This window comes from Odontomachus brunneus, unplaced genomic scaffold (assembly GCF_010583005.1).
Source record: "Odontomachus brunneus isolate Ranch 3 - 2012 unplaced genomic scaffold, Obru_v1 Obru_scaffold_249, whole genome shotgun sequence".
Lineage (NCBI taxonomy): Eukaryota > Metazoa > Arthropoda > Insecta > Hymenoptera > Formicidae > Odontomachus > Odontomachus brunneus.
In genome coordinates this window covers 241,372-252,754 of record NW_022639699.1, presented here as the reverse complement: position 1 = coordinate 252,754, position 11,383 = coordinate 241,372, and the positions used below count along the sequence as shown (strand labels likewise).

The window sequence follows — 11,383 nt, the reverse complement described above, 5'->3', positions numbered from 1 at the left end:
GAAAATACTGCCACTCGAAATCGCGAGAGGAAATTTTACTCAAGCTCAGAGTGGATCCTGATACTTCACTTGAGTGAACGTTTTAATTGACTAAAGTCGGTATGTCTCTGTGATGAAATACACATCAGATTCGCTTTTCAATTTTGGATGAAGATATTATATAGATATACTCGGTGATTCAATGTAGAATTTACTCCATAATGAGTGAAAAATCACTGATGTACTTTTTTCAACTTGTAATAAATATCAGCGAAAATAGGATATATTCTGATTTTCAAAATTCTTCAAAGAAAATAGCAATAGAGAGGAAAGAAATTCAGAAACTTATTTTAATTTAAGTAACTTGATGGTCACTCTAATTTTTTAGTGAAATTTCATTCCAAGAAATTGAGAAAGACAGAGTGTCGTTCCAGAAAGTTATATCGCGCCAAATACCCAGGGAAACTAATTGGAGATAGAATTTCCAAAAGATTTATTTGATCTTAAAATTCATGTACCTTTAAAAATGAAAAGTTTCACGGACTTGAAAAATATAACGAATTAGAAGTGTATTTCTGAGTATCTCGAATCATCATTGATCAATTTTTTACTTTTCTTTAAGAGATTGCGTGTAAAATAAGGAGAGAATACCACGCTGTAGAAGAACAAGCCGTCCCTGTGTGCCCCACCTGGGTCTCACCGAGAACGGCCCGTTCACGGAACAAGTCCGATGCACGCGCAGCACGGAGTTAAATCCTGGCGAGGTGCCGGTGACCCACTCGGACGAAACGATAACGGGACCGACGTGCGTCCATTCGGAGACAGCCAAATCGATGCTCGGACTTCTGTTCGGCAAATCGCACGAATGAGACCTAATTGAGCGTCGGTCGTGTTCTATTAGAATATAAAAATCTTATAGAGATTCCTGATCCCTCGCCACTTTTGATTGATGAATCAAATTTTCGTCAAAAGAGAACGCGTATGCCTGAGATTCTTGCATGCCATTTTTAAATAGAAAGATATTTGTGTGAAAGGACATTTGAGATTACTTGAGTTTACTGTAGGAAATTATAAATTTGGAAAAATTATGAAAATTGTTATAACTCGTTTACAATATAAAATTTTGCAAATGTTTCCAGCATATGTGTGTGTGTGTGTGTGTGTGTGTGAGAGAGAGAGAGAGAGAGTTCTGAAAATCTGAAAATCGCACATTAGCAAATATCTTTTTATTTGGAAATGACACGTAAGAATTTTTACTTAAGAGTTTTCAGTATGTGTCATTTTTTTGCTTCCTCTGACGTTACCATAATAATTTTAAATATTCATTTATATTTATAAAAGTAAAAAAAAATAAATAAATAAAATCTTTCCATTTTTAAGTAGAATAATTATTTTGATGTTTAAATAGATTAGAGACTCTATTAATTTGCGTTATTGTAAAGTAATACATTTTTTATACTTTGTTTTAAGCGTTCATGACATCGTGTGAAAGTGTAATAGATAGAAGTGGTATAATCGGAGCAATACACATAATCAGATTGAGATAGATTCGAAATGCATCGCCTTTCTAAGTTCTAACCGCTAGTAAATCTAATAAGCAGAGACCACTATATTTTGTAGTTGCAACCTGTGATGTAACACATTCCGTTGCGCCGATTTTCCGGCGAAATCGCGTCTCGCAAGCAATGAAGGCGTGAAAACAGGAGGTGCTTGATCCCAGGAAGACCGAGCACGTGTTATTGGAAGTTTGCGCGGATTGACGCGTTGGCGGAAGATCCGTTCTCTTCAAGGCAAGAGTCAGGTTTCGTTGAGTGCAGCGTACACTTTCATCAGGGCGTTTCGATCCTTGGAGTTACATGATGCACTTGACCATGCGAAAGTCGACGATTCAAGGTTTAAAGACAGCGCTTTGCTACTTACGGAGACACAGTATAGCGTCTATCCTTTTTCCAGTCAATAAGTAGCCGTAAAATTAACGTGCCATACAACCTTCTTCTTTAATCTACATTTTCAAGACTTTTCCTCGTTAATTTTACGGCTATTTTTTAACTCAGGAAAAAGAAAAGTATGGTCAAGCGATCTGAATTATTCTTTCATTCGAACATTTTTGTATTTGAAAATACATGTAAGAATGTTCAATGTGTCATTTCTCATTTTATGGTCGCGGCGAATATGCAGGAGCTTTAGAAAGAAGAATAAAGGAGTATCTGTTTTCATGTAATTCGTAGTGTTTAAAGAAAGGACACTTTTCCAAAATTTTAATTTATATTTTATAAAAATGAATATGTATGTACAGGTCGCTTGTACAAAGAAAATCTGATCGACTTTTCTGTTAGAAGTTTTGTAAGAACTCGCAATTCTTTATTTTCTTTTAGTTAATCACAAATAAATGAAAGATATAATTATATTGCGCTTTTCTTTTGTTTTCACATATAAAATATCTACATTAACATATCCAAAAGAGTTAATTTCGTATAAATCTTCATATGCGGCTCTGTATCGTATATAAATAAAATAATTATTATATCCACGTATATACAGGATGATTTAGAAATACTTGTACAAACTTTGGGAGTTCTCTACATCTAAACAAAAAAAGAATATTCTCTATATCTAAACAAGAAAAAAAAGTCATATACACATGTGTCCGGAAATGTCTAGTTTATGAGTTCTAATCCAAAGATTACATTCAACATCTGGATTTTGTTTTCTAAGATGACAAATGCTAGAATGCTAGACATCAGTAGCAGTTTAGGATCAATAAGTAGGCTGGTATTGTAGGTAACTGTCTGGTAAGTCCATGTTTTACCACGTCTTACAGGTAATGCCTATAGGGAGTTTATTTACATAAACGCTCTTCAGATCTTCTAGACAATGTGCCTCTAGCGATAAGAGTAACTATATGATTTATGCATGAATAGCATATCTTAGCTATATTCGAGATGTATTTACTGATATCTATCATAATAATGAATAGGTAGAAGAGGATCAGTTCCATAGCTTACATGTTAACCTGATCTAAATCCATTAGATTTTTATCTGTAAAGACACTTAAAAGCCCTAGTTTTATAACTAAAATTGCAAATAAAGAGGCACTTCACTAATACATCATAGATGCCTGCGAAATCGTTTTTGAAAAGATGTGACAATCCATCATCCAACGTATTCATGCGTGCATTGAAGTAAGTGAAAGATATTTTGAGCATTTGTCGTGAATTGTGAGTAGACAAACAATTGAGCTGAAGATTTATTACATCGGTTATGTAAACGTATTATATGTTAATTTAAAGTAAAATATGACATCTGAGTTTTCATTGTTGAATGTAATCTTTCGATTATAACTCAGAATTATAAAGCAGATATTTCCGGATATATGTGTGACATTGTTTTCTTGTTTAAATATGTAGAACTTACCTCCAGAGTTTGTGCAGAGTTTCTGAACTTTTTTTCACCTTTATATGCAAAAAATCAAAGTCTCTTATATTTTATTTTATTAATTCTTTCGTATTAATATATAATCTGATTTAGCAATATTCGTTCGAATATAACTGAAGTTTCGCCTTTCTTTTCTTGTAACAACAGCACATACCTGACATCTATATAAATGATGAAACAGAAATCTGTCGACGTGCATATGGATGGATCGATGAACATGGCGGGAGAAACGATGAGAATGATTGAAACGAATCAAGTTGCTTCTTTCTAGGAGAAATAGGATTAGGTATTTCCATGTGTATGTTCTAGAGGACTAGTGATGTATAAATGACATCGATTTAATGTAGGAATTTTTAAATATTTATGCACATGTGCAAAGCGTGAAAAATCCCTAATAAAGTCCTTAAACATTTTTGTATCTCTGCGTCTCTCACTATATCGTTGGATGTTCTATTATGAAACAAGAAAAGATCTAGTTTTGATTGATTTTTAGCTATACATTCTTCGTGTCATTTCTATGTCACATCTTGATTGCGCGTCGAGGAACGAAATGACGCTGATGCCTGCTCTCATTTCCTTCTTCTCTTCTGAAACAAAAGAAAAATGCTACTCGTAAGTACAATTTATTCGAAATACTAAGAAAAATCAAAGAATGCGAAACATAAAAATTCCAAATATTGTAAAAAAAAATCTCAAATGATATTCAAATGATCTTCAAATAATATGTACTGGACATAGAGTGTTCGGTAACTCATAGAGGAGCCGCGATGTACAAGTAGATTAGATAAAATTGAGCAAAAAATTCCTTTACTATTTTGCGGACAACCACGTAAAATTCTAAGTTATCAATCAAAGAAGACTCGTGAATGATCACGCGCCATACGGTAGATGAGCTGTGATGGCGGCGTCTGCTGCTGTGTGCTTGTACATTAAGTGAAACTGAATAAAAGTCATCTCTCCATCATTTTTCAAATGACCACGTAGATATTTAATTATTAATTAAAAAAATTGGTATATTAACGCGCACAACTATAAACACCAAACTTCATTAATTAATAACTAAACATGTACGTGGTCATTTGGAAAAGGTAGAGAGAACTTTTTTGTTCAGTTTGACCTGATATACAAGCATACAGACGTTGCCATCATAATTCAATACCGTATGGCGCGTAATCACTCACAAATCTTCTTTGATTAATAGCTAAAAATTTCACATGGTTGTTCGCCAAATGGTCAAGAAATTTTTTGTTCAGTTTGACCTAATCTACCTGTACACCGCGGCTCCTCTGTGAGTTACCGGACACCCTGTATAACCTTAATAATACATAAAATATACCAATAACAATACAATTTGCATATACATTATATCAAATTAAATTCGTAATCGATTCTTATTATCCTTTGCTCTTACATCGTTTGATTTTAATCAACCAGCCTTACGATTATTTGCTTAAGATATGCATAAAATATGGGTTAATTGGTCTCATTTCTTATTAGACTTGCGTTCAATTTAAGCATGTGATAGTTACCTTTATCGGTGCCGGTTTGCTGAGTTTTTCCTCCGCGCAGTCGTTCTCCGATGTCGACGGTGTTTTCGTTGGTGCCTCCTTCGGCAAAGTGATGCTCTCGATTGCAGGTATACTAGTAGCCTCTGTTGCGATCTTAGAAGTACTTTCTTCACCTACTGATAATGCGTCTTTAGCCAGACGAGTATCGACTATATCGTCGGTTAGCTCAGAACTACTTTGAACTACTTCATTGGCAGTTTCAGATACGACCTCGGATTTCTCTTGGACTATCAAGGTCACAACTTCAGCCGCAGCTACATCAGCAGTCTTGGAGGCCTCAGAAGTATTTTTAACTAGCACGCTAATAGACTCAGTTGCGGTCTCGCTATTATTTGTGGTTCCAGCTACAGACTCAATATTGCTTTCGACTAATGCAGCTTGATTTTGCGCGTGATCTCCCGACGTTTCATTACAAGTGACAGTTGAGTTCGCACATGCAACCTCTATGCTCGCGTTCTCCTCTGCAGCCGTCGTGTTTTCGTGTGTTTTACTATTATCGCTTGAATTTTTTACGGCTTGACTTGATTTCAACTGCTCGTTCAAATGATTATTCGCGCCACCACGTAATAAGTCTACTTCCTTCTCTTGTGTTAAGTCTGCCGCTTGTACAATATCAAGAGTCTTGAATTCCAATCTCGAAAATTTCATAGGATTTTGCTCAGGAACCTCATTTGGTTTCTCGATATTCGCCTCACCGTTGGTTTCTTCAATATTTTTGTGTATTTGTTCCTCTACATGATCCGATTTGTCGTTCGTTTCCGCGTCTTCCAGTGGTTTCGTGACTTCACTAGTCTCTTCACTTACTTCCTCAGTCTTTGATAATTCTGTTAACTTGTGAGAGGCCTCGTGTACTTCCTCATGTCTCGATGATTCTACCGACTGGTTGGAGGTCTCGCCTGATTCCTCATTGCTGATCATCGTTATCGTTGATTTCTTTTTATTCGTATTTGGCGATTCCTGACTATTTAGCTGCTCCTCAACATCCCCCGTTTCCGTCACATAATCTAACGTGACAAAATCATCATAGAATACCGGTTTCGTTGTATCCCCGTTAAGTTTCGACGAGTCGCAATCTTCATTTGAGTCTCCGGCGGCGTTTTCGAGCCCGCTTTGTAGTCGTTCGACATTCTTCTCATCTGACTCGGTTCCTGTCGTCTCTGGCTTCTGTTCCGCTTCCGTGGTACAGTTTGCTGGCGTTACTTTCGTGCTCGTGTCTGAATTTCTTCGCATCGCCTCGGAAACATCGGCCAGCGAGGCTTGCAGCTGTTCAAAGGTGTTCTCCAAGTTTGGTAACTCGTCCATCTGTTTCATGTACTTGACGACTTCCTGCGTTTCGAGCGCGGCAGTGCTGGCTGGTTCCGGTGTGGGCGCCTTGGGGTTGCTCTGCGACTTCAGCTGTGCCAACAGTTTCGTCCTCTCACACTGGAACATCTTGCACAGGTCCTGAAGCAAGGTCAACTTTTTGCTGAGCATCGCTATCTCACCGTCTCTCGACTGCTTGTCGGCCGCCATCGCCAATAGCGCGTCGTGGCTGTTGGCCCAGCGCTGCTTCCACAAACTCGTCTCCTTCTCCAGCGCGTACAACTTTTTCGTCATCTTCTCCATCTCTACGTTGAACTCGCCGTAGATCTTGTTGCTCCGATTGAGTGCGTTTTGGAACTCGTCGTACTTATCAGTATACATGCTGATCTCACTGCGCAATCCTACCTCATTAGCTTGCAACTCCCTGATCTGAGTCTGATATTCTGTCATTTTCAGCAGAAGCTGCTGCTTTTCCTTCAGCAGCGTCTCCTTCTCGGCAGTGGCCTCCATTTTCACCTTAGCCAGCTTGGCGTCGGCCACTTGCAGGTCCAATTTCATCTGCTGATGCACCTTCAACAGTTGCTGCTCCTTCTGCTCCACCTGCTCGTAGACTGCCTTGAATTTCTTATTTATCTCAAGATTCTCCTCGTACATTTTAGCGTTCTTCTCAATGTTCTGATTCATGAGAGTGGTTATTTGTGCCAGACCACCTTGAAACTTTTCCGACAAGTCTTTTCTGATCTCCTCCTGCTCTTTGACCCTCTGCAAACTCTCGTTCTTCACTATCTTATTCTGCTTCTGTAGCTCACGACAGAGGTTCTCCAATCTTTTCCTAGTCATGATACTTTTGCTACGCTCAATTTGGAGCTGCTCCCTCTCTCTCAGGAGCAACTCTACTTTCTTTTCTGAATGTTTCAGTGCCAATGACAGCCTGCGATTCTCGTCGACTGACTGTGAATATTTCTTACACATTACATCCAACTTGTCTTCTGGACTCGAGATATGACTGAGAACTTTCGAATATTGTTCCGATGGTCTCTTGTCATCCTTCTTCTTGGATCTATCTTCTTTTGTACGTTTTCTGGTGCTACACTCCCCCTAAAAGTCACATCAAATCTGAGATCTTTATCCTCTTCTACTCATACTTATCTCATTAAGTTTTCCTTACAGTAAGGGAAGTCAGCATTCTCTGAGGCTAAGCTGTTGACAGTGTTCAACAGAGAAAACTGCTTTGCAACTGTTGTAAGATTTATGAATCTGATTAGGATATGCTCCTAATTTTGGCTGAATCTAAGAGTATATACTAATCAGATTCACGAATCTGGCAACAATTCAAACGAATCAACAATTCAAATGAACAAATAGCTTTCCCTGCTGGACAATGCATGGAGGTTAACTGTTTAATGTTTTGTAAAAAAATGATTTTATCAGTCACAGTCATTGGAGACGCAATGATATCATAGTAAACCGACGCGTTGTTAATCGAACTTTATTACATATTGACGATCCTGCTGACTTTCCCGACGACTAAGTTCTCCGTAGAGGTTATGGTAGCCCGGTGTGTGCGAGAAAATCTTATACTCACTTCGTTCTCTTTCCTCTCCATTTCGAGCGCTTCGACTTTAATGTTATCGTTGTTCTTCTCGTTCATTATTGCGGCATGTGAGGACAACAGGGGGTCTCCGACAGCGAGTATCTCCTTTGTATCTTAGTGATTAAACACAACCAAGTGCAACGGCGCAACGGCTCGACCGCTACTGAAAACAAACACGTCGCAATGACAACACCGGCATCGACTATCGATATCGTCACTCGAAACGAGCTCTGTTCAAACTCGCGACTTCGAACGTGACATATTAATCCATTCTTATTCGCACGAATTCGAGGTCAATTTGTGCAAAATAATGATAAATACACATCCTATATATAAATACAATTAGAAATTATATGTAGGATTGAAAGTAAGTATGCATACTTGTAATAATACGCGAGTATATTTAATACTTAAATGCTTAAATAGAGATATATGTCGTACACTCGGAGATTATATCGTTTATCACTCTAAAATTATGTTCTATAAATAACATTATACTTTCATTGAGTGATCGCGCTGATTAAATGTGAGATTATTGTATAAATAAGGTAACAATCAATTACAAGACAAATTATTCTCGTTAATTTTAATAAAAACAAATCTGTTCCCATATAGCTAAAAAATATCAGATTAATATTAAGCTTTAAAAACTTTTAATTATGTTGCCAAAAATAGTAACAATATTATCACAAAATATTTATACACTTTCCAGGACTTTTAATAAACTTTAAACTCGAATATTATAATACAAGTTTTTCTTGGTTAATTCAAAGTTACTCTATGATTAAATTAATATCATTTCAATATTTGTCAAAATGTAACTGTTTTACCATCTTAAGCTAACATTTTAGTAGTGTAAACACTACTGCTCTTCGATAGAGAACATTAGGTTCACATTGTATTCCCGTGCAGAAATATTCAATTTTTACTGAGATATAATAGCAACATTTTAATCATAATAATATTGACTTTATTGCTATGTGGATTGCATCTTATACAGAAAATGATTCTTAAAAATTCCTTAATACTGAACTTACTATACATAACAGGATCAAAATGACTTGTTTTTGTAATTTCTTATAAAAATTATTGAAATATCCAATAATGCGTTATCTGTTTTTAATTAACATTGAATGAAACGAAAAAAAATAAATAAAAATGTTTTTCTTTGCATTACTTTATTTCTTCAAAGTCCTGTTATTTTGACAACTCGAACAGAAATAGGTCATTAATATTTCGATAATTGTTTAGTATTAATACTTGTTGATAAGAATTAATATTAAACCGTAAGAGTATTAATGATAAAAAATTTATTATAATCAGATGGCAATTAGTTATTTGTATTATATATAGCAATATTATAAATATTATAAGTATTTTATAAAATATTAACGACGACATTTTCTATTTTTATAGAGTGAATTATGCTGTATAAATTTTTTGTGTTTCCAAAGCCTTGTCTTCCTTAAATTATTTCTTCATTAAATTATTTAGAACGATTATCGAGTGATTGATGTAATATACAAACAAAAAATCGTTATAAGAACATTCAATCTTCAATAACATATTTACACTTTTGATATGTCCTTAGGTGCTTTAATTATACGCAACTCGACCGATATCATATCGACGCGTTCTCTACCAGGGTGTATACTCGTTTTTGATATTAAACAATCCCATTTCTCATAATAGATTGAAACATTTCTAAAAATATGGACATATATATAATTATTTAACGGTTATTTTAAGGCTCACAATTTTTATATATTACGATTATTTAATTTTACTGGGAAACAAGCAGAGTTATCGACGGCGAGTTACTACTTTGCTAATTATTTAGCATTCGATCTGTTTTCAAATGCCAATGTTAAAGTTTAATTATACGTAATTATCGGATCTTGATCGATAAGTTGACTTTTCGAGTATCTTACTACATACTACGAAAATCAAATATTTTCATTCTATTATACTCGATAAAATTCCTGTTTGTTTTTTTGATCTATCCTGAATGATAAGTCGTTATGGAAATAGCTCAATAAACCATTTATCTATTTATCTATTTATCTGTGTTCACCGCTCTATCTACCGGACACCAAATTTATTTTTACACTTGCGTCTCTCTCTCTCTCTTTCTCTCTCAATCTCTCAACCGTACTTATTAGGCACACAACACTGCTTGTAGATCTTTCATTCTATTCTTTGCCTCGATATCAAAGCAACGAGAAAAACATTAACTAATCGAATATATTGAATTAAAAATACTTAATTTTTTTATTAGATTTTTTACTCTCATTAGATATTATAATTAAACTTCTATTTCATATGGCATCGGCAAATCTTGCTGTTATTTAAACTGTTCTAGTAGGAAATACTCACTACGAGAGCGCCACAATTAAACGATATAAAGCGACTCGAGCAATTTTTTATCTAATGCAGATTTTATTTATTTTATAACTGACTAATCACATAAGAGAGAAGCATCAGACAAATCATAACTCTTTTCGTACGATCTATATTAAAAGTGCTCCCTCTAAATGTGAGAATCAACATGTTGAAAACACTTTTAATCCCATAGGAAAATTCCACGAACGTAAATTATTGTCTGGTGAATCGCCGCGGTAACCGTGAAAGGCGATCAATAGATCGTGATCCACGTTCGCGTGGATTTCGCGTCTGATTGCTCGACTACACCGTCGATCGCGATTGAGGGAGGCAGCGCGGGAGAGGAGGGAAAAGCGAAGTGCTATTACGCCGTAACGGGTATGATCGAAATACTTACCTGTGAGTACACGATAGACTTGCGATGTAATTCAGGAAAAAATTGTCACCGCGTTCTCCCTCTGCACGGCGTGCTGGCGGAAAGGGAGCTGCCGACGCACTCGGTGGTTATTTCGGGAATACTTCTAAAGTTAGACCCGCAAAGAGAGGCTACCGCTCGAGCAAATTGGCCACCGGCGAGAATCAAGCGAGTTAGGTGGGATTTGCTGCAACTGTAATGCCGATCGCCCGACTCTTCCTTGGGTCGGTATTCAAGCGTAGAGCGTCCTCTGGTTTCCCTCGAGCATCAAGAAACTTGAATCTCTCCCGGTTATCCCAGAACTTTGTTAACTAGTTAATAAACGAATGACACCTTAGTATAACAGAGAAATTCAATTAAAAAGAGTTATAAAAAATTCTAATTCTCTTTTAATAGAAATTGAAAAATTACAATCACTAGATTATTGAGATATTTGTAAAATTTTTGAGAAAAATCTTGTAATATTTGACAGTTTTTGAATTTTCTTGTTAAATTTTCTCTCATTTGTTTCAGATTATTACATTTATTATTGCTGTAATGTTCTCTAACAGTAAGAAATTCTGATGAAATTGTGTTCAACACAAAATACCTGGACAAAATTTCAATCATTCTTTTAAATAATTCTTTTATATTTAAAACAATAATAAATAACATGGTCAAAACTCCATATTGATATCTTTATTTATTGCTTTGAACACAATTTGTAAG

The 11,383-nt window shown here is 35.8% G+C and overlaps 1 protein-coding gene across 2 annotated transcripts; it reads right to left on the bottom strand.

Moving 5' to 3' along the window:
- Positions 1-2,674: 2,674 nt before the first annotated feature.
- LOC116852692 (beta-taxilin) lies at positions 2,675-10,824 on the bottom strand. 2 transcript variants are annotated; one of them, XM_032833279.1, is made up of 4 exons: positions 10,658-10,824; positions 7,870-8,041; positions 4,944-7,382; positions 2,675-4,001 (listed from the first exon to the last, which is right to left on the bottom strand). In XM_032833279.1, exons 2-4 carry the CDS (start codon positions 7,933-7,935, stop codon positions 3,984-3,986), a joined length of 2,523 nt encoding a protein of 840 aa, XP_032689170.1. In that variant the 5' UTR covers positions 7,936-8,041; positions 10,658-10,824; the 3' UTR covers positions 2,675-3,983. The 2 variants fall into 2 exon arrangements, with proteins under 2 accessions (XP_032689170.1, XP_032689171.1); XM_032833280.1 differs by having other exon boundaries at positions 7,870-8,038; positions 10,658-10,823.
- Between the last annotated feature and the right edge of the window lie 559 nt (positions 10,825-11,383).